At 35.1% G+C, this 23789-nt stretch overlaps 1 protein-coding gene across 7 annotated transcripts in view; it reads left to right on the top strand.

The window, feature by feature from the left end:
* The window catches only part of LOC124543780 (liprin-alpha-1), a 167576-nt gene that overhangs the window by 137050 nt on the left and 6737 nt on the right, over positions 1–23789 (top strand). For 4 of the 7 annotated variants that reach the window (XM_047122085.1, XM_047122084.1, XM_047122082.1 and 1 more), the window contains exons 2-12: positions 12353–12454; positions 14300–14464; positions 14558–14632; positions 14828–14935; positions 15781–15849; positions 18301–18468; positions 20865–20984; positions 21388–21513; positions 21765–21934; positions 22498–22654; positions 23377–23493. In XM_047122085.1, the coding sequence (XP_046978041.1) occupies positions 12353–12454; positions 14300–14464; positions 14558–14632; positions 14828–14935; positions 15781–15849; positions 18301–18468; positions 20865–20984; positions 21388–21513; positions 21765–21934; positions 22498–22654; positions 23377–23493 (1377 nt within the window). Of the gene's footprint in view, positions 1–8214; positions 8341–12352; positions 12455–14299; positions 14465–14557; positions 14633–14827; positions 14936–15780; positions 15850–18300; positions 18469–20864; positions 20985–21387; positions 21514–21764; positions 21935–22497; positions 22655–23376; positions 23494–23789 lie in introns of those variants that run through there. The other 3 variants (XM_047122087.1, XM_047122083.1, XM_047122086.1) reach the window with 3 other exon arrangements.

Here is a 23789-nt window from a genome sequence, read left to right as displayed (position 1 = left end):
AAAGTATTAAAACAAAAAAAAAGAAAAACAGCAAAAATAAAAACATATTATGAACGACGATGATGAACGTGTTTTTAGAACTTTAACCATCTATAACTACTCATTTACTTAACTTAATATACAATAAAAAAACCACAACAATACAAAACAACGCAATGATACTTAACGTGTCCTAAAGGTTACCATTTAGCTTCCGAGTTGGGTTCCTAATAATGACCTACTTGATGGTAAATAAAGAATATTTTGATTCAAAGTGTGAGGCAATATGGTAAATTTGAAATCTTCCGGCCTTTGTGTCCTACATATCTCGAATACCTAGTTCTAACACGCAAATAAAAGGCAAAGCGAAAGAAAAGAAGATGAGCTGTAAACATGCAATCGATATTAAAAAGGTGTTTAATTAAGTAAAAGTAACAACAAATAAATGTACAACTGCTGAGAACTGAACGCGTCACCCTTAACGAGTCCGTCGTGCTTTATTTCAGTTTTGAATCCGTAATTTTCGTTCTTAACGCCAGGATCATTTGAGTTTTCAAAGAAACAGTGTATTCCAATTATACATACTACCTACTGCCATTAGAACTTGATACTGTTTGTTACAGTTTCAAGTGCAATAATAAAATTACATACAAATATATACCACAAAAGATTTGTATGGTTAGAAGAACATTAGTAGCTCTGTTTAATGCATAAAGTGAATTAAATAAAAATTGTACTACATTTAAACCACTATCCAGTACAAGTTCATAAAGTTTTAATCGTTATCAGTAGACTATCTCTCGTGATAACGTTGCACGTATCACGTGACTACAGAGCTCGCTTAAAAGCAGGGATGATTAATTTCACTATCATTATTTATGTACACATATGGTCATGTTTATTTTATCGACAAATGCAACCGACTATATGTAATTATAAATACATGAAAACGTTAAACAGCTATTTATAATCTAGCATAGTACGACACAACTTAGATGTAGCATCGGCAAATTTTGAAACATTCAATGAAACCGATTACTGCCGATTTATATAACCAATAGATAGCTCCCTATCGTGCAATTCGACTCTATACGTCGCTATAGATTGTCGCTTCATTTCAACTCAAGAAAGAAAGTGCATGTAAACTGACGTGTCAAATAGACGAATATAGGTCATATGATATTACAAGTTATTACGTTTGTGTAAAGATCATATTCACATAACAAGTTAACAATTTGGGATACCGTACTTAAGTCGGATGTGATCGGTATTATTGTGTTCCGATTTGAAGGAGTAAGATGTTGCTACTATGGGCACAAGGGACATGACTTAATTCCCAAGATTGTTAGCGCATTAGTGATATGGCGAATGATTAATATGGGCAGGCACCGTTTACCACTGTGTCTCATTATCCTGTGCACGTAATTGATATGACATAAGACTTTTTTAAATACTAATAAACAAAGGTATCCAAGACACCGCCTAAAAATCTTGTAAAAAATCTCAGCTATTCTTAACATCGTCATAACAAATACAAAATGATATCAGAATAATTTAGATCAGATTATTCAGCGGAAATTCTGAAACATCACTCTTTGGGTATCGCTTCCAAATTATCAAACTCAATTAAGCCGTCCTTAATAAGTCTGTCTTGTTTAAACCCTCAATAAAATGCTTATTATACGAGAATATTGTCAAAACGCCGTTGATATTTTACTTGGAATATTTGTAATACACAAGGGGCACAACATCTTAGATCTCATGATAATGGATAATACTTACAGCGACCAGTGCATTAGGTATTATACCTAGCGATTGTTCTGTCTATTTTTTTATGGAATAGGTTGGCGGACGAGCATATGGGCCACCTGATGGTAAATGGTCACCATCACCCATAGAAAATGACGCTATAAGAAATATTAAGTATTCCTTACATCGTCAATGCGCCACTAACCTTGGGAACTAAGATGCTATGTACCTTGTGCCTGTCTACACTGACTTACTCATTTTTCAAACTGGAACACAACAATACTGCGTACTGTTGTTTAACGGTAGAATATCTGATGAATGGGTGGTTAACCCACCCAGGCGGGCTTGCACAAAGCCCTACCACCAAGAATAAGCCTATAATTTTAATAATTCAGTACGTCTTGATGATTTAATTTCAGTGTTTTATTCAATATACATAGATTGATAATAGAATTGCATTTTACGATCCATATGTTTTAGTTATCACGGCATTCGTTAAATAAGTTTCCCTTCAACTAACATTGAGATATCTGATTGGATAATATCGTATAACGGTCTTAACCAAACCGGGATTAGTAGATTTCACGTTAATTTAAAAATACTAATACACATACTTTAACCTAACCTTAAAACTGATAAAAAACTGACTTGTTAATTTATCTTAAACACATTTTCCAACAAAATCAATCTTCATTGAAACCTACACTAAAAACCGGTAAGAAGTATGATGTTGCATATGTCCATGAGTGGTGATAATCACTTTCCGTCAGATAAACCTCCTCTATGTGCTCCTTTCATAATTAACGTTGTGCAGTGTCATTGCAGATACCTATCTAAGCGGGATGAATTTCTTCCATATCGTAACCTAACCCCTAGAGGAGCCACGCTGCTCCCCTGTACTAATAACCATTCTCCTTAAGAGGATAGGGAGATTCTTAAACAACAGAAACTTATTTTCGGACAGCTTAATGCTGAAATGTTATAATCAATATTAAAAGCACTTAGATATATTATATTCGTTCGTTATATATATTAAATTGTCTTGTCTTTCATTTTTATAAAGATAAAGACATCGTCTTCATATTCATTCAACAAATCTGACTCGTTAATTTGTCTTAAACACATTTGATTTTCCAACGAAATCAATCTTCATTGAAACGGACACTAAAAACCCTTAAGTAGTACATCAAATAAGCAGCTGCAATTCTAAAATCAGCACTCGTAGAAGTTCCGTTTGTTTCACGAGATGAAACGGACGGACAGACGGACGTTGAATAATGAACCCGGAACTCGGATTTAACAACAGAATAATATCTATTTGAATTTGTTCCGTTCCATCTTTTGTTGGAGATGAGAAATTATGAACGGACACTTGTTCCCGGAGTTTTCGCTAAATTAACTAAAGCTGGGTGTTTACTGTCGAGTCGAGATGGCCCAGTGATTAGAACGCGTGCATCTTAACCGATGATTGCGGGTTCAAACCCAGGCAAGCACCGCTGTTTCATGTGCTTAATTTGTCTTTATAATTCATCTCGTGCTCAGCGGTGAAGGAAAACATCGTGAGGAAACCTGCATGTGACAAATTTCATAGAAATTCTGCCACATGTGCATTCCACCAACCCGCATTGGAACAGCGTGGTGGAATATGTTCCGGACCTTCTCTTCAAAGTGAGAGGAGGCCCTTGGCCCAGCAGTGGGAATTTCAGGCTGTTGTTGTTGAGTGTTTACACTCCTCGGATGCAAGAAGTCGACTGAGACGAACTTTAAATTCGTTTAATGAACTACACGCTCCGGTCCCAAATCTTCGAGTTAGGGCGTCGTTTTAATCGGTAAACTTTTATGACGAAAATTATTGATTACTTACCATCAGGCGATCCATTCGCTAATGTGCAAAATTGTTTAATAAAAAAAGCCACTATATTTTACCACCATTATATTTTACCACCATTCGTGGTCACAGTTAGTCAGTGTCAGTGAAAATATGTGTGTGTCAAGAACTTCATTCAATATGTAACGTATATAATATGAAACCTACTGGCTATGATCGTTAAATAGAAATACGTTTTTCTTCTATATTTTTGAAACGCTTTCGTATTAAGTCCGCACGCGATTTCGTTTTCAATCGTAAAACCGACTTAGCCCGAAACAGTTTTCATACGAAGGCACTGTAATTCAATATAGCTAGGCTACAATGTTTGTGATAAAACGACAAAAAACATAGTTTGAGAAACAAAGAGGGTTCTTTAATTTTTTATTGAAGTAGGTAGGTAGGTTTTGGCAGGACCATCTACGGGGTAGAACACGTTGATCATTTAATACCGCCAAACATTGACGCACAGATTATTGAAGTTTGGATTTCGGAATGTGGGCCTTTAAATATATAAACACTATTCTTCTTTGGAGCTCAAATCTGCTTTTGGTAGTGTAAGAGGGACAGACAGAGTTATAATATTAGTATAGAAATATAGATACAACATTTAATTATACAATACTAATGCCCTGCCCCGGCTTCGCTCATTTGAAATTTATATGGTAACCAATCATCACTAGCTTTTAGCCAAAAAAAAAATTGCCACAAATATATAGTTTAAATTTTTTTTTTACTAGTCTTTTTATTTTACTAGTCGCTGACGGCCATTTCCGTGTTCATGTGTATCATGATTGTCTTACATCTTACAAGTAGATAAAACTACAAGCTACCTTGATAACATTGAAATAGATTACATAACACAGCACACACAAAGAGAAACCGCATCAAAGTTCCCCCCAATCCAATGAAAGCTACCACTTTTTCCGCTGCGCTGAATTTATCTATTCGAGATTGCTTCAATTTACCTCACTATGCTTATATTATTTCAGCCTCCCTGTAACATTTCTCTTGATTTAAATCTAGTATACTTCGAAGCGAGATTAGCTTTGTGTTTTTTTTTATTGCGTCTTTTGTTTCTTTTTCATTTGAACCAGATTACAGTACAGTAATAGCTTGTAAATTTCCCATTGCTGGGCTAAGGCCTCTACTCCCTTTGAGGAGAAGGTTTGAAACATATTCCATCACGCTGTTCGAATTCGTGCTGGTGAAATACACATATGACAGAATTTCGATGAAATTAGACACATCACGATGTTTTCCTTCACCACCGAGCACGAGATTATAAACACAAAATTAGACACATATATCTAGTGGTGCTTGCATGGGTTTGAACCCGAAATCATCGATTAAGATGCACACGATCTTGCCACTGGGTCATCTCAGCTCAAGCTCGATCTCAGATTGCTCGTTGAATTTTTAACCGAAGGTAGCGATTAATATAATAAATTTATCGAATTTTAATTAGTGCTTACAGTTTTGTTTTCAGCTGTATTAGGAAGTTTATGTAAAATGTTTTCAAATTTTGGGAAATGTATTCGCCTTCTCTCTAATTAAATTCATCCCAACACAGCTTTCCTTGTTCACCTAACACGAGTATGTATTATAATTTTCCTTTTTTTTATGTTTTCGGCGCAGAACTGTGTGCGAGTTTGATGCCTGATAGCGTGAAGCCTTAAGTGAATTCAATCAAACTTTGTTCAAGGCTTCCTTAATTTCTATTCTATTGAATAAAAAAACTCATGGAATCTGAATTGATTTTCTTTCGTCAGAAAAGAGTTGCTTGATGCTTTAAATGTATCTTCTTTCCACAATAATATACATGTTCATACATCTATTGTAGTTTCCAAAAAAGTTTTCTGCCTATTTTATTATATGTATAGGCCTAATGGTCTAATGTTAAGTGGTCACAGTCCATATAATACATTAGTGCTGTAAGAAATATAAAAACATTTCTTATATCGCCAATGTTTCACCAACCTTGGGAGCGTATGGTCCGTCCGTTGGCTCACTAACCTGGAACCCGACAATATAGTATTGGAACTTGGCTACAGAATATCTGATGAATGGGTGATATCTAACCAAGCTGGTTTCCACAAAGCCCATCCACCAAGTATTATTATTAATATTAAAAATATTGTTGTCAGTATATTATGACGCGATTCTTATTTAATTAAAAACATCCCGGAGCGCGCGCTACGGGCTTATAAATAGACCGAGGTGCTCTTTTTGAGGAATTATAATCATTTTGTTCATAAACGACCTTTTGGGCAAACAGTATCTAATTACAACATTAGGATCCTTAGCCCACGTATATGGCCATAAATAATAGCCCATAAATTTCGTAAAATTTATTTGTTATTTGAACTTGGATTTTAATTTTATTTGATGTAGAAAATCAAGTTTATTGTATATGCAAGGATAATTTAAATATAAACTTCGGATACAAATGTATAAAACGGTATTTATATGTTATAAAAGGATCACGGTTTCACATATTTGTATAGTGATAAAAATCTCTATGGGAGACATTTCATTAAACTTATTAAAAGCGTAGTTGAAATGTACTCACATTTTAAAATATTAAGCTAGTTAGTTACGCAGATATAGTAAAGTGCGGACATTTGTTATATAGTTGACTCCTATATTTAGAATTTTAACGCACTCTAAATTGTAACCGGTACTGGTAACCCAAGATATAGTGTAATAAAAGGCACTTACTGCGAGTCTCCTCGGAGGGCGTGTAATTGACGTGCTTTACGATCTCCCAACCCCCTTCACGTACGCACTCAGATCTATATAGATTTTTTTTATTTATAAACTATTACACGGTTATTTTCTACGCTTGTAAATTTACATTAAATCACAAGAAAGACGAAACTATAGGAGGAGTGCATAATAATAGGTGGAGTCAGGAACAAAGAGATGAGAAAAAATCCTCAAAGGGAATTTGTTTTAACTTAATACACATTTTTGCATTTACACAATTTTCAACCTGTGTTTTAAGCTTTGCTATAGAAATGACAAATAGGTTCATTTTTTCAATTTTAATCTATTTTATTCAAGTAAACTTCGCAATGAAGCGTTTTTGAATCGTCAATATTTAAACAAAGTTTCGGAAAGCAGCCTCCAGCGAGAAGAAACGGCAAGAAACTCGCATAGTTACTCTTTTCAAACAAACAAATTTATAATTCTGTTTTTCACAATAATTAGTGTCTTGTAATGTAAAAGTATTCATTTAGTGAATAATAAGATTTATTTTTTAATTTAGTCTGTGGTTATAACGGTGCACCCGTTCTAACCACAGATGATTGCGGGTTCAAACCCAGGCAAGCATGCTTAATTTGTCTTTATAATTCATCTCGTGCTCAGCGGTGAAAACATCGTGAGGAAACCTGCATGTGAAAAATTTCATAGAAATTCTGCCACATGTGTATTCCACCAACCCGCATTGGAACAGCTTGGTGGAATATGTTCCAAACCTTCTCCTCAAAGGGAGAGGAAGCCCAGCAGTGGGAATTTACAGGCTGTTGTTGTTGTTGTTAGCCTCAATAATAATAAAGTTTTTAAATTTTATAAATGCTACATTTATTATATTTCCCAATATCTTACATATATGCATATACCACTGCCTAACGTTCTATGTGCCGCTTGCAAAGGGGATGTACTTTGGGTAACAAGTTTATTCTAATGATCAAAATCTATATTTATATTATAAATGTGAAAGTAACTCTGTTTGTCTGTCTGTAGCTCTTTCACGACCAAACAGTTCAAGCAAATTTGATGAAATTTAGTATGAAGCAAACTTGTAGTCCAAGACATAAGCACCTTTTTTTACCTGACACATGACAACCAACACCCTAAAACACAAGCGAAGCCGCGGGCAAATACTAGTAGCACTATAACGTTCCTTTCGTCCACTAGTATTGTATCATTGAGCGGTGATAACACGACGCTATATTCGATCGTGTCGAAACTGAGAACGGTTCGGCTATCCCGCCTGCCATGTTAGCGGCTTATCAGTTATCGCGAACTAATGCTCAGGATTTTCGGAACGTTAAGGATTTTTCGAGAAAGATCAACCTGTCCACTGAAACTCGTCTATTCGATATTTTATTACCTCCATGTGAAAGCTTTTTATAGAAACATAAAAAGCCATAAATTTTATGAAAAATCATGTGTAATTTGTACAACTTATTTAAAAAGTTTATTTTCTTGAAGTCGCCAATCCCAAAATTTACCAGTCAAAAATCATACTTTTTCATTAAATAGCCCATTTTTATTTAAACCAATGTCATATGAACACAATATAACATTACGCTATGAACCGCGTTGAGGATAACTAACCCGTTATGCGGCCGCAGAGTATCTGCTAGGTCAATTATAAAAACTATTGCATTACTTTTTTTAAAGAAAAATGTGCATTTCTGTGAAAAAATGGTAAAACCGAAGAGGAACATCATGTATATCAAAATATGATCGTGCAAATTATAGAAATATAATAAAAAATAACTAATTGAAAAGATTAAACCCGTGCCATAATGACCAGAACTATAATTATCATAATATTAGCGGTACGGCTATGAAGTGGTAGCAGTTAGTTCAGTGGTAGTGCGCGCTGGCTCAGCGAGGGATGCGCGCGCGCGATGCAGCGCGGCGGCGGCGCGTGCGCTTTGCTCGGCGCGCCGTGCACGCGCAAGAACGGTGCCGTCTGCACGTGTCGCGTGCACACTGCCCTACTGCAGGTGGGTCTGGTGGTAACCACGCAAGATTCAGCAAAATAATTATAATCTGGTGTAGCAATAATCAAAGAATGTAAGAACCGTGGAAGATGATACCGGGCCATATTTTTCAGCAAAATAATATAGGATTTAAAAAAGTTTGACAGGTTTTGATATAATTAGGAATTGTTTTTAAGTGAGTCATGGAAGATGATTAAAGGTGTATTGGATATTATATTGTATAACAAATTGCTCCATAGATTGTTATCAAAGTAAGCAATGAAATGAAAATTGAAAAATAAATTTAATTTGAAGCTACCGTAGGTCAGGAATGTAGATTCTAAGAAAAACCTGTGAGATCAGTAGACACTTGACATTATATCGTTATGTTTTATATCAAATATTATACCAAATAATTTACTTAATTTATAAACATATTTTTAAATGAGCTTTAAATTTAATAACTTAATCAATTCAGAAAAAATATCGCAATCATTTTAGATTGTGATATTTTATTCTGAAACAGGAATAATGTTACAACTTCGCCCACGTAAACAACTCATAGATTATACTGGCACAAGTGACCCTTATAAGTAACGAGAGCTTCATTAATATCGTATAAGAATACCAGATTAGTGAATACGAGGACCAACGAATAACTCTTGTCAGCCAGATAAATGACCACTCGTAATATTATCTAAGCCTTTGCACTGTTATGCGAATAGTGTTGTCTTGTGTTGAATATTACATTCATTCGATACTGTTTTACTGATCAATTTATATTTATTTCAAATCCAATAACAACTACTGAACCAACTGGTCGATCCAATAACACCAGACAATAAAATATTGAATTTTATTCTACTTATATTAAAAAGAAGGACGATTAAATAGTTTCCAATATCATGAATATTTTATTCAGAATAGCAATCGCATCACTCTAAAAAGAGATCAATGCCGTTTCCATTCATAAAAGAACTTTACGGTGTATTTTTTAATCATTTTCAAAAGCCGAAACAATCATTTCAAGGCACTCTGTCGCCGCCGGCTTGGGTCACGCCAACATTTTGCAGCATTCGCATAGAAGCGAAGCAAACACCGGCTCTCAGTAAACGAATTCTTTGCACCACCTGTTTCTCTAATAGGCAGCTAGCCTCGAATGCCACTCACCAAAGTCAAGGCGGGGTCAACCGCAGTACGGTTTTAGAAATCTTTGCCCGAGCAATTGCTATGTATTTTTTTTTTCAAGGTATATGTGCATTGCTTTTCGACGTTTACATTAAGAGTTGCTCACGAGCGAAATGCTTTTTCTATTGCCTATTAACCTGAATTTGAGATTTTAAAGAAGACAAGATTTGTAAGAAATTAAAGCTAATTTAAATTTAGTTTACAGGAAAGGCTTGCAAATACGACACACCGATCACATATATTACTCAATAAACACTACGGAATGGAACTGAGTTTATAAGATTATTCTATAAATACGTCTGGGTGCTTCAAAATCCTTCCCCATAAACGAATCGAAATGTCAGAAATGGAAATTTTTTGGCATCCTCCGGAAATTGATTCGGCTTATAACCGATAGTGTTTCGTTCCCACTAATTGAAATTGCTACGACTACTTCTATTTCAACTGCTCAGCGAATATAGATTGTATCCCATTGTAATAAGGCCGTCGAGATTAATGTAGAAATATTGGTTTGCGGTACAGTTAGTCCAATTAACGCGACAGGTTTCGCGCCGGGGTAATGTTTTGTATTTGTCCATATAAACTGTTATAGCTTTTGTGGACACCAAAGTTTGCATCTAGTTAATTGCTAACACTATTATAAAATAATTATACCGTTTCGCTTGTGGATTAAAAATGAGATGATTATTTTCTAAGTGCAGGAGAATGCAACAGGCGAGCTCTTAGTAAGATGGGACTCGAGTGCAGGATCGTCGTCATCTAATTAGCGACTTTGAAGTACCCATCCTGATGGATAGCAGACTTTACCTGATTTTATTATCAGTTTTAAATGGGACTCAATAAAATTAGCGATTTATGCTGCATTGTATAAACGCTTTAATTGCAATATCATTGAATTTCTCCCAAAAGTAAGACCTTTTTCCCAAAACTGCCTTACGAAAACTTGATGGACTTATGTTTATAAGTCCAAATTATTAAAATCTATTCGAATATGGAAAAAATGACAATTACAAGTCCAATTATGATTTATCTAGTTCAACGGTCCTGGATACATAACAATACAAAAGTTCTCGTAGAATAAACACACAGCAGAACCTAATAAGGCCAGTAAACAATGCGATAGTCATAATGTTGTCAATACAGCTCATTTAGATCGCCGGGGAGCCGCCCGACGTCCTCCCCAGACTCCCTGGGGTGGAAATAAATTTAAGAGAGAAATTATTGTTTGTAGCATAATTTTTTAACCATAGCAACATTTTATGTTCTAAGATAAAGCAGCTTTATAAAAACCTCATGTGTATTATACTTTCAGATAAAAAAATGTGGATGGTAGAAGAACATTTTCGATCTCTCTGAATAAAAATACGAGCTGATGCAATGAATCCTTATTGTATTCTAATTTTTTTTACGCAACTAAAGGACCGAACCCAAAACTTCTCAAAACGGAAAACCGTGTCTCTATTTAAGAATATTATCTAAAAGCCGAGGGTGAATTATCGATTCTACTCACGTATCAAGTTTCGAAGGAATAAAAGTTTCCAGAAAAATAACGTTCATTCCTGAAAACGAATTTGTTTGGTGGATTGTTTGATCTGCTTCTCTGATATTTACTAAAGTGCTTTCAGGGAGATTTTATTGTTCAGGATGAAAAAACAGACGGAATCTCTAACGTGACGCATCATCTTATATAAGTTATGAATTTTTTTATGGAAATAAAAAAAAACATCAAATACAACATATGTTTATTTATCTACATTATCAAAATGAAACTGTAGGAATTACAACTGACCTACGAGGTTCAAAAAGTTTTACAAGGGATGTATGTTCGTGAGGTCTATACGTAACTGGCTGAATATTTTGAGGAAGCGTGCGCGTATACACGTGATAAAAAAAGTTGTATCTGTGGTAATGATGGCTTTGATATGTGATATTTCCAATTGGAGACCTCATAAAATGTTATGTCTATTGTTGTGTCACCAGCTTATCTTCGAGTTGCGTGTAGGAAGACAGTAAACGTGATGTTATGTCGTTGGTACTGTTCGACTCGGCTAACTCGTCCACGGCTTTAGGTTTTAGTACTCATTTTCGAACCAATTTCACTCGAGAACCACCAGATTTTATGGGTTTAACTTTTTCAACGTTTAATTTACCATTTTTTGGAGAAACAATACAGTCATGGCTTTATAGCAGGTAATTTATTTCAGTGAAGGAAAAGATTATATAACTACTACTTTCTTGGTGGTTTTCGTGGTGGCTTTGTGCAAGCCCGTCTGGGTAGGTACCGTCTACTCATCTGTTATTCTACCGCCGAACAACAGCACTCAATATTGTTATCTTCCGGTTTGGAGAGTGAGTGAGCCAGTATAACTACAGGCACAAGGGACATAACAACTTAGTACACAAGGTTGTTGGCGCATTGACGATGTAAGGATAAGTTAATATTTCTTACAGGGTCATTGTCTATGTGTGATGGTGACCTAATGGTAAGTCCATTAGAAGGCCCATAAGCTCGTCCTCCAAAAAAAATAGTAAATAATCTTGCATTTAAAATATGCACAGTTTTTGTTATCGATTCCACAAAGAACAAGTTCTTGATATTATTTATAAGCGTTCTTGAATTTCAAGAATGCTATTCACAGTTTACGTTTAAAGGTCTCAGCTCGGAAGAAAGGCTCTTTGAAACTGTTTATTGATTTAGACGCAATTCAAACATTCTAGGTCAAGGACATATAGAGGATCTTCTTGAAGTAAAAGGTTTTCTAAAAATATAATCATTTGCCTGACGACGATGGAGAATCAATAAAGTTTTACAAATAATGCATTTCATGAAATGTATTTTTGTTGACAGGAATTCGCGACCCTCACGAAGGAGCTCAACCAGGCACGAGAACAGCTCTTGGAGCGGGAAGAAGAGATCTCAGAACTCAAAGCGGAGAGAAACAATACCAGGGTGAGTTACCACTTTTTGAAAGAAATTTAATCACGTAGTTATCTATACCTTATAGATAATTGTTATAATATCTCATTAACAAAAGTAATAAAAAGCAACATATAGAAGGAACAGGTAATATATTTATCTAATAATGAGTTATCGTTTCAAGAGCGTGGACAAGCTTTTAATGATCATAATTAATTGAATAAATCTATAGGGATATTACTACAATACTTGAATTTGTATGTTACAAGCGAATATAGCGAATATAATAAATATTTTTCATTTAAAAACAAAGAGTCGTAAGATGACGCCTTTATAGCTAGATCTGTTCTTATCTGCACACAATATTAATTTAAATATTGTATATCTGAATATGATTTTTTTTTTAAAGAAACCGATGAATCGAATTTAGAAAAACAACATTTTTGTTACATTATGACAAATAGAATTATATAGTAGTTGATTTTCATTCAAATTAATGGCAATAGCAACACACATGGAAAAATAAAAAAAAATTGTCTAGAGAACCTATCAAATAATCAAAATATGTGTCCAAAAATAAAGTTCTCTACATTAAATATATCTCTATATCATAATCTTCTGTTTGCATATTTCTAATAATCACAACGAATATTGTGATCGAAGATATATCTCGACGTGATTGGATGTGAACATTTTATTACAGCCATTATCTTCTCGTGTGATCTCGTCATGATCCATGACACCCCACCTCATTTTCTCTTTCCCATCGATACCTAATTCGTTCGTTAGGTTAGGATCGCCTTCCGCAATAAACACGCCTGAAAATATAACAGAAGTGGACCACTGGGGGCCCATTTGTTCATTTGAGTCAATAATGACGTACAATTTACCACCAACGGTGATACGATGGTGTGATGTCGTAAGTTTTTCGCACTATGGGAAACAAGGAAGGATAATTCTGGATGCGTTTTGTCTAGACCAGCGAAAAGTTGACGATTCATTTGTTTTTTAATATTAATTCGGTAGTAGGTACCCAGTAATATATGTATCACCTAATTATGCTTAACAATCATTATATGTGTTGATCGTCATTTGTTACTCGTAAAGAACCTTGGAGTTTAAAAATTTCATCAAATTCGATCTAGTGATTTGCATCTGAAAGAGCTAGAGAGTCAGACAAGTCTCATTTCACATTTATGATATTAATATAAATAAAGCAATATTAACTATTATTTGACCTATTTCACTAATGTAATCAGCCTTACCAAGTAGGAAAATCCCACGCGTTGTGATATTAATTAGTATTCCTATGTGATGAATGTGCCACTTCTTATTTAGTTCGATATAAATTAGATCTTAGTTAGGAGCGGCCGCTGTACCCTCAGGGGCGGCGGTCATTCAACGATAAAAATATTAATACTGTTTTGCCGTAACTCAATTATCTCATGTCTGAGGCCTGGAGGTTATAATTACTCCCTTTGATTTATATACAACAACAACAACAACAGCCTATAAATTCCCACTGCTGGGCTAAAGGCCTCCTCTCCCTTTGAGGAGAACGTTTGGAACATATTCCACCACGCTGTTCCAATACGGGTTAGTGGAATACAAATGTGGCAGAATTTCCATGAAATTTGTCACATGCAGGTTTCCTCACGATGTTTTCCTTCACCGCGAGATGAATTATAAAGACAAATTAAGCACATGAATCAGCGGTGCTTGCCTGGGTTTGAACCCGCAATCATCGGTTAAGGTGCACGCGTTCTAACCACTGGGCCATCTCGACTCTAAAATAACTTAATCAATAATTCCGTAAAGTCTGAATATAATCTTGGTGCCTTATAGTTGCATGAAATACAATATATTTGTTGTTTTCAGTTACTCTTAGAGCATCTAGAATGTCTAGTGTCACGGCACGAGCGCTCACTGCGCATGACGGTGGTGAAGCGGCAGGCGGCCGCTCAGTCCGGTGTCTCCTCCGAAGTGGAAGTTTTGAAAGCGCTGAAGAGTCTATTCGAACATCACAAGGCGCTCGACGAGAAGGTATGTATTCCTTCTTGACAAGACTTTCGAGTTTGACATGCATGCGATTGTCGCTTGTTTTTATTAAAACATACCTATTTTCTAATTTTCCAGGTCCGAGAAAGACTACGTGTTGCGTTAGAGAGGAATACAGCGTTGGAAGAAGAATTAGCGTTAACCAAAGAAGAAGTGCGTTTTTGCTTTTACATACAACTTTTCGAAATGGTCATATTTAAATAACTTTTTAGATAATTTTTTTTTTACTTTGAAATCATAATTTGGTATATTTGTCCCAAAATATTATATTGTACTTTATGCCTTTATAAAAAATAATCAAGTTATTTTTTGTAACGTAAAACCTAGTCTAGCGTAGTTTTCTAACAGTTACAGCAATACAAAGCGTCTGGCACGCAAGACGGGGAAAAGCCAAAAGAGAATGGCACAGCTACAACGGGCTCGCCCGAGCAGAACGGCGAGCAGCAACAACCTAAGGTAACCAATCAGAGACATCCTCGACTCTACACCATAAACACTCCTTAAGAAATAAACGAAGCTGTAACATTTCGCTTTGAGATTTGAAACAAATTGACATTTCGATACATAAATAACAACTACACAAAACATTCAACACTTAAAAAGAAATTGACAAAATTTAACAGATTATACATAGGAGCTTCTTGAATGGTTGTGTAGAAATATGTCATGTTTTAGAATTAATAAGGTCTTACTCAATACCTTTATTAACCATATGTCCATGTTTGTCGATTAAATTTAAATTCTAATTAACATTTTGACTGATTAGTCAAATTGAGCGTGCGAAGGATTGAGTAAAACAAATTAACAAATTAGAAGTTTTGTCTAGCGTAACGAGGCGTTAGTTGGCATGATAATTATAAACGTCCTTCCGCATTGGGGTCACTCTGTAATGTTATCTAATGTGATCTCTGACTTTGGACTAAGAGTATTTTTTAATTTACTATCCGCTATATTACCTCTTATTTGACACCTTTTGCTGTCTAGCTTGTACGGCAAATCTCTGGTGGGGTAAATGTTTATTTCCTATTGATAAATTATTGTTCGTAAAGTTATTACAAAAATTGTACTATAGTTCTTGAAATTGGCGACCGTTTAACTCATATCGTTCGCCAATTCGGTCAAAGACCTACTAAATCCTTCCATAAAATTTGGCAAGGAAGTTGTATCGAGGAATAAGATGTAAGAATGTCTGCAATTGTTCATAATAAAATGCAGTATGTTACTAGTGTGAGCATAGCTATATGAGACCACAATAACGGAAGGGCGTGAACAGTTATTTATTTATTTAATGATCGTCGCAGGAGAGTAGTGTTAACGGCGAAACGGAGGGCAAGAAACTCACTGAGCTCCAAAACACGATCGCCAAGCAGGTCAGCGCCATTGGTCATAGATCATTCGAACTGCCCAGTGACTGTTTGATAACAATAAAGTGATTATTACAACTGCTTCTAGCTAACTCAACTTACATTAGTTGGCTGTTTGCAATCATCGAAAAATAAAAATAAATTTAAATATTTCTAAATTAATTGGAACCAAAAAAGACCCGACTACGAAAACGTTTTTTTTTTTATTTTATAATTGTTGGCAAATGTTAAAAAGTTTTAGACTTACTTTTTAGCTGACGTTTTTTTTTTCTTATTGTATTATGTATATCAGAACTCGCATTCCGTCAAAAAATTGTTCACCAATACGGATGTAAGAAATATATATAATATATCCGTTTGACTTAGGGTTGCTTTCAATCCTCTGATAATTAGTTAGTTTTGACACATAGCTAAATGTTGAATTTTTCCATCGTCAAATCTCTTTGACAGCCAGATAAAAGCTTATTCAATAGATAACTAGATCCATTGATGGTTAGTTTGAGATATTTTCGTCACCTTTGACGACCAACCATCTCCTCCTAAAACTACTTATTAGCACTAAAACTACTTATTGATTAACTTAACTTCTTTTTATATATTATTTACATCTTCGAAATTTAATGTTTTTCATATGATTTCTATTTGATTTGATTACTATTGTAATCAAAGAAATACTCAATATTTTTTCAAGATTCACAAACATGGGGATCTTTATCTGTTCTAGTGATCGCATCAATATGCAGTTTTGCGTTATCGACTAGACTAACGAAAGTACTATTAACTTCAGCAGTATGAAAATTAAATCGAGACAAAACGGAACTATTAAAAATGATCAAAAATTAAAACTACAAAATATCCCCAAATAGGCATTGACGAGAAAAGAAAAGACTGTGAAGATTCACCACGGAAAATATCATATATTAGGTCGTTTAAATGTCAAATGTACGAATTGTATAAGCATTTGATATTCTTCTCCAACACACATTACACCAAATTCGTGTTTATCGCCCATACAAGATTACAATGAAGTTGGTATAAAATTCAATTATAACTGTCAGCTTCAGTTTTTCGATAATTGAAAAACCAGCCCTAAGCAAAGTTAATCAAGGTGCTTTTTTAAACCATACTTTTCCTAAAACAAATATTCAAAACTACAGTCCTCACCGTTGCGGTCGCACTGTAGTCGGGTAAAAATGTAATAAAAGATATATTTAAAGTTGTTGAAATACATCACTTCTGATTTTCGACGCATGTATTAACTAGTATGTTGCATTTGCACGTCTATAGTAATTATACTTTAATTTTGCCGCATTTTCGACATTTTTATTCATCGTCATTATGTTCTTGATCGAATTTATAATCTTCGCATGTTTACAAACTAACAATATATTTATAATAATAACGCTTTACATTATTTAATTAAGCTTTTGAATACCTGTAGTGTTATTCTGTAACAAATCAACAAAAGTCTATTAATTTTTGAGAAGGTTTGGAACATATTCCAAAACGCTGTTTCAATTCGGGTCACACGTGACAGAATTTCTATGAAAATCGACACATGTTTCCTCGCGATGTTTTCCTTCACCGCCGAGCATTAGATAAACACAAATTAAGCACATGAATATTCAGTGGTGCCTGGGTTTGAACCCACAATCATCAGTTAAGATGCACGCACTCTAGCCACTGGAACATCTCAGCTCGGCTGTAACAAATCATTTGTTGAATGATGTTAAAATTGTTGTTACCCTCACCGTAAGCCGGTGAGGGTAACAACAATTTTGAGCCGGTACGCCTTTAGGTATTCTAATTATTATAGTGAATATCGCGTATTACTTTCTGACAGGGAAAATCTTATTTTGCAGTGAATTATGCAGTGAATTCGAATGTGATGTTACAGAATAGCTCTGCTGTGTGTTTTAAAATGTCTAAAATGTAATAAACATTTCTAACAAAGATTAATTGTTGCCCGTACATTAAGCATGTATGTTTATTAGTACATAATAATAACATAATCTGTAGTCGCACACAAGATCCGCTTCTTGGCGGATTATATATAATCATCAGAAATAGTTACACAATTGTCCCATGGGTAATTTTAGTTATTTTTATAAACTCATACACCATACAATACCAATAATCTTGAAAATCATCACTGATTTATATTTGTAACATTCCGTAATGTAATCACAATGCTCTTCAAATTAATAAATTGATCTTTGCTTTTTACAACTTATTTAAGTCTTTATTTAGCCTTTGATGATTTTCAAGTCTAAAACGAATACCACAAATCCTACGTATTTATTCAACGTAATTAACTCAAAATATTAAGCATAAATCATCCATAGTATAAAAATATAGATCCCTTTAAGCATAAACCATCTATAGTCCTTTCAATCACATTACATATTTACTTCTAGACGATTTATTATGTATCTAACAAATGTTTCAAATTCTCAGTCAGCGGAACTAAGCTCGTGGCAGCGTCGTGTGGCGGAGCTCAACAATAAAGTGACTGAGCTGGAAGACAGACTGACTAAGGGTGAGAAAGAATTGGCGAAAAAGCAAGACGAGTGCGCTAAACTACAACGCGATCTGAGAGAAAACGTGGCGCAAAAGGAAGACCAGGTTAGTGACTTATTTCCAGTGACAATTTTAGATATCGCCAATGATGTTCTAGTAAACAGATATGTCATTAACGCGCAAAAAGTGAAGACTAGAAAAAGTCCTAATTGGGACGTTTGCATTTAGTCGTTTTTATCATAATTATGCCAGTAATACGTTATAATACATCATAATTATGTAGTAAAACATTTTGCGTCATTAAAACATCTAGTTATCCCTATTACTTATTGTTTTTATCAAGCTATCCTTTTTACTTTTTACACTTTTTTCTGTTGTTTAGTATGGGTATAACATATCTGTTTATTAGAATATCATTGGATATCGCTTATGATATTCGTTAATGTAACAAATGTCTTTGAAATTTGAGCCTAAAAGCCTTAAAGCCTACCGTGGTATGTCTATCATGCCGTTATCTACCTAAACTCATTAAAGCTATGAGCCAAAAACGCGGCAAAAATGTAAAATGCATGTGACTTATATCGAAAATTAGACCATAAAATTATTTCCAAATCCAATCAAGATACCAAATAAATAAAATTTTAACAAAAAGAAAAACCGACTTCAAACAAAACACTATTTTAAAACAAATGAATATGCACGAAAAAGTAATAAAAATAATTGCGTATTCAACATATTTTTTAGAGTCTTCCTAAGTTAAATGAAATGAAAAATATTAGACTACTTAAAAGTCGATTAACGATTAAATCATGTAGTTATAGTTATTGGTATATTTGGAGCCGGTGTCAGCCACGGTGCCCTTGCCCCAACAATCAAAAGAAAGAGCCCCTTGATTGATCCAGTATATTATTGTGTAAAAGGTAATTTGTAAAAAACATATTTGTTAAAGTATTCTCGTATTGTTTTTTGATAGATATACTGTAGGGTTTTATTGGCTGACACCGACTCCAAATATAACAATAATTATAACTACATGATATAATCGTTAATCGACTTTTAAGTAGTCTAATATTTTTCATTTCATTTAACTTAGGAAGACTCTAAAAAATATGTTGAATACGCAATTATTTTTATTACTTTTTCGTGCATATTCATTTGTTTTAAAATAGTGTTTTGTTTGAAGTCGGTTTTTCTTTTTGTTAAAATTTTATTTATTTTTTGATTTTAAGTGAAGCTGATGTTGACTAACTATTTTTTTTAATATGGATAGATTAAGCGTTCCGTTTATATGAGTCAGAAACTACTTCGAGGACAATTTCAAAGGAAACTTAAGAATAAAGCAAAAATAGACTTTCGAAAATGCGGATTTAATACGTCACGCGGCGTAAACTACAAGGATACCTCGAAAGAGCTGTAATCGAACTCAGCAAAAAAACTTTGAAAAAGACCAACTATATTTCGTACATCATATGACATCACATCACATACAAAAAATTTGATTAAAGATAGTAAGAAATTCTGCCCCATATCGCACCCTAACTGCGAGCCGTATAGGAGTTCCATCACTACATAGTATAAAACAAAGTCGCTTTCTCTGTCCCTATATCTTTAAATCTACGCAACGGATTTTGATGCGGTTTTTTTTTAAAGATAGTGTGATTCCAGGAGAAGCTTATTATATATAATACATGAACAATATAGTAAAGAAACACTGATAATTTTAGAAGTTTGCGATGTGATGTCGTATATAAACAAATTCTGTAGTATATTTAGTATCAGTATTGCACCCGTGCGAAGCCGGGGTGGGTAGCTAGTTGATTATAATATTCGACTATGATAATTACATAAACATAACCACATTACGGAAGGTGACTCAAATATCCAAATAACCTATAAATAAAAGATTCGACCGAGTATCGCTAACGTGCTCCTCAGAATTGTTCCGTTCCCTTCCGTTCCGTCACTTTGTCATGGATCCTGTGCTCAGAACCTTACCAAACTTTCACCAAATTACCCTTGAAGTATATATTTTATAATAAAAAAAGAATTATCAAAATTGGTTAACGTGATTTTCAGTTATTCACCTATTTGTCGCGCATATACATAACGCAAATTTAAGACTTATGTCGTTTTCACATGGATACCATCATCGGAAAAAAAAATAAAAAAAATGGGACCCCACGGGAAGCACTACCTTTCAAACAAAAAAAAAATTATCAAAATCGGTCCACCCAGTGAAAAGTTATGAGGTAACAAACTACAGACGAATTGATAACCTCCTCCTTTTGGAAGTCGGTTGAAAATGGCAAATATATGACGCTATAGCTGTTTTTTTTTCTTATTAACATGCGATCAAAAGTTGAAAGTTGGAAGCAATCGTATATCAATTAACGGCCTTTTAGTTGTACCACGGCAGAAATACAGTTTGAGAAATTTTGTTACCTACAAATCGTCTTAAGCCTTAGACTTCTTGATTTGAAGAATACCTTCGATTTTTGCAGGAGGAAAGGATAGCAACTCTAGAGAAGCGATACTTGAATGCTCAACGCGAGTCCACATCCCTGCACGACCTCAATGAGAAGTTGGAGCAGGAACTGCAGCATAAACAGGCACAGCTCAAGGTATGTCGGCACCCCGCGAGGTCACCACGGTCGTATCACCACATCTTACCATAAAGTTATTTTGGTTCACGTGTCGTGTGATGTTTTTGATTTTATGTTTTATTTGTGTTTTAATCATGAGGATGGTTTAGACTATTGGAAGAAATAACATTAAAATTAACCAAGATTACAATAATGTTATAACCAAAGCAATCGGTATAATGTAGTTAACTAATTGATATAAAAGTATCTAACACTAATATTACTAAAATCAGATCCCGTTTTGTTTTAATTCGCACCTGCATGAACAGTACACGTCACACGTCGCCCAACACATAACTTGAAGTCGTTAGTGTAAATAGACGCAAACCATACGACATCGCCACGTGACCATCACATCGTCATTACACTTTCAATATTTCAGCTGCAAGAAGAGAAGATCGCGGCCATCGAGGAGAAGTTAGAGCTCTCCACGCAAAAGTTGGCTCAGATGTCCTCGTTGCCAGAAATGGAGGAGCAGCTTAAAGCGAGAATGGAAGCGCTCAGCCAGGTAAAGGAATATGTACTGTAATGTAAGTTAATTAGGCTCACTTTCATCTGTCATGTGCTTTGACGTAGAATGGAGATGGTGGGTACTAACTGTAGTTTTGTAAACGAGAATAGATAACGGCGTTGCTGGTAAATTAATGTTTATAGAAGTTTCTACGCGATACATTGGTTATCTATATAGAATTTAAAAACTTAATTTTAATTTTATGAGATCTTTGGTTAAGTTTTAATAACATTTTTCCATCTTTCTAGGCTCAAGAAAGACACGGCTCGGCTGAGGATCGCATCCAAAGGTTAGAGGCAAACGTGGAGGAGAAGAATGCGGAGCTGATGAGGCTCAACCAGCGACTGCGGATGAACGAGGAACACAACACTCGGCTATCGGCTACCGTGGACAAACTGCTTTCCGAGTCAAATGACAGGTAATGGAAGAATCTGACTAGCTGTAAAATCTTCAAGATGTAAATAAATCTTGCGTCTCTCATTATCTAATAGCGCAGAACGACATGATTGGAGAGTTACCGGATTATTTTACCTGCTTTCCGTGGCGTGTGAACATTCACAACTCTCTTACCCTGGACTTCAATTTAGAATGTCTCGACAGACATAACTTAAAAAACCCTTCTTAATTGTTATTCATAGCCTGCACTTACTGTAATATCCTCAACTTCACATAAAGTTACCTAATCAAAAATGAAATGTGCGAAAGATGTTATAGTGTATAAATCATTGCGTCCTTCTTTCTCATTATCTACTATCACTAAACGACACGATCGGAGAGTTCCTGGACGATTTTACGTGCTTTTCGAGACAAGGGACTGTGAAGATTCACATTTCTCTAGCCCTGGACTTCTATTTAGAATGTCTTGACAGACATAACTTAAAAATACCTTCTTAATTGGTAATCATAACAAACTTATGATTGCCTTCATAGCTTTGACACTTTTATTCAGTTTTTTTACATGCGTATGGTATTTTTCTTCAGATTACAAGTGCATCTTAAAGAGAGAATGCATTCATTGGACGAAAAGAACGCACTCACTCAGGAGCTGGAGAAGACGCGGAAGTACGCAGACGAGCTGCTCTCAGAGAAGGCAGAGATACTGAAGGAGCTCGCCAAGTGGAGGATGGAAACCGAGCAGGTGAGTTTGACAGGGAGAACGAAGTTATACTAGTCTTTCAAACGTCACGATCTGAAAGCGATCGCTTGAAGCGCTTTCATCTGCATTCAACGATTCAATCATCTAAAGAATAGTTTTACGAAATATTATGTATTGACAATTGTCAATATTCTTTTAGACTGCGTAATCAATCTATACCATTTGTACGAGTATATCATTATCTCGTGCAAAGGCAGAACATGTTAGTGTGTAATAATGCAGATTAATTCGTTTACTTTACGGAACTACGATGCAAATATTCCAGTTCATATTTTATTTGTCGGTGAACATCGGAAAAAGTAGAATTCTTACATATGTAAATCGCATCCTCCATCCGTTCGGGCTCAGATCGCTCTTCTTCCATTACTTAATTTTTAAAAATAAGACCTTTAACGGATTTTACAATATTTTATTTTCACGGAACAAATCGATATTAACAAACGAATGCTTGACAACATTGCCATCTTGGTAACTGACCAAGATGGCAATGTTGTCGTTTTGTAAAAACGATTTCATACCAGTGTTAACTTCAAGAATTTTAGTAACTAGTAACATCAAGACATAGTTCTTGATAGTATCGAAGGCGTTGCTCTTTCTTCGACATGTATATCATTAATTGGGGATAAGGTCATCCCCATTACCTGCGTGTTTTGTAAACGTTTTGCTCGTCCGGCGTCCGCCACTGACCCGTCCCCGCGTTGCAGCTGAAGCGGCAGATGCTGCAGGCTGAGATTGCGTTCAACATCCAGCAGACGGACGCGCTAACGCGCTCGCTGTCGCCCGCCGCGCCGCAGCCGCCGCACGCGCACTTCCAGCCCAAGGTGCGCACACACACACACACACACACACACACAAACACACGCAGATATCTTATAGGACATAGATGTCGCTTGCACTTTTAAGTCTCGGAGGTATTATCGTGGTCAACTAATTGGGATGGGTATTAGAACGAAAGACTGAGATGCTTAACCAACGCGTAATCTTTCCGACTACGTCAATTGAAATCCATGAAGCGAATGCAGACTACGCGATAGCACTAAAGCAGGGAGTCCCAGAGGGTCATATTTTTGGACCACTTCTCTTACTTATCTATATAAATGATATAATATCATGAAAA

This window comes from Vanessa cardui, chromosome 3, assembly GCF_905220365.1.
Source record: "Vanessa cardui chromosome 3, ilVanCard2.1, whole genome shotgun sequence".
Classification (NCBI taxonomy): Eukaryota; Metazoa; Arthropoda; class Insecta; order Lepidoptera; family Nymphalidae; genus Vanessa; species Vanessa cardui.
The sequence above is the reverse complement of the archived record's forward strand: the minus strand, read 5'-3'. Positions and strand labels throughout refer to the sequence as shown.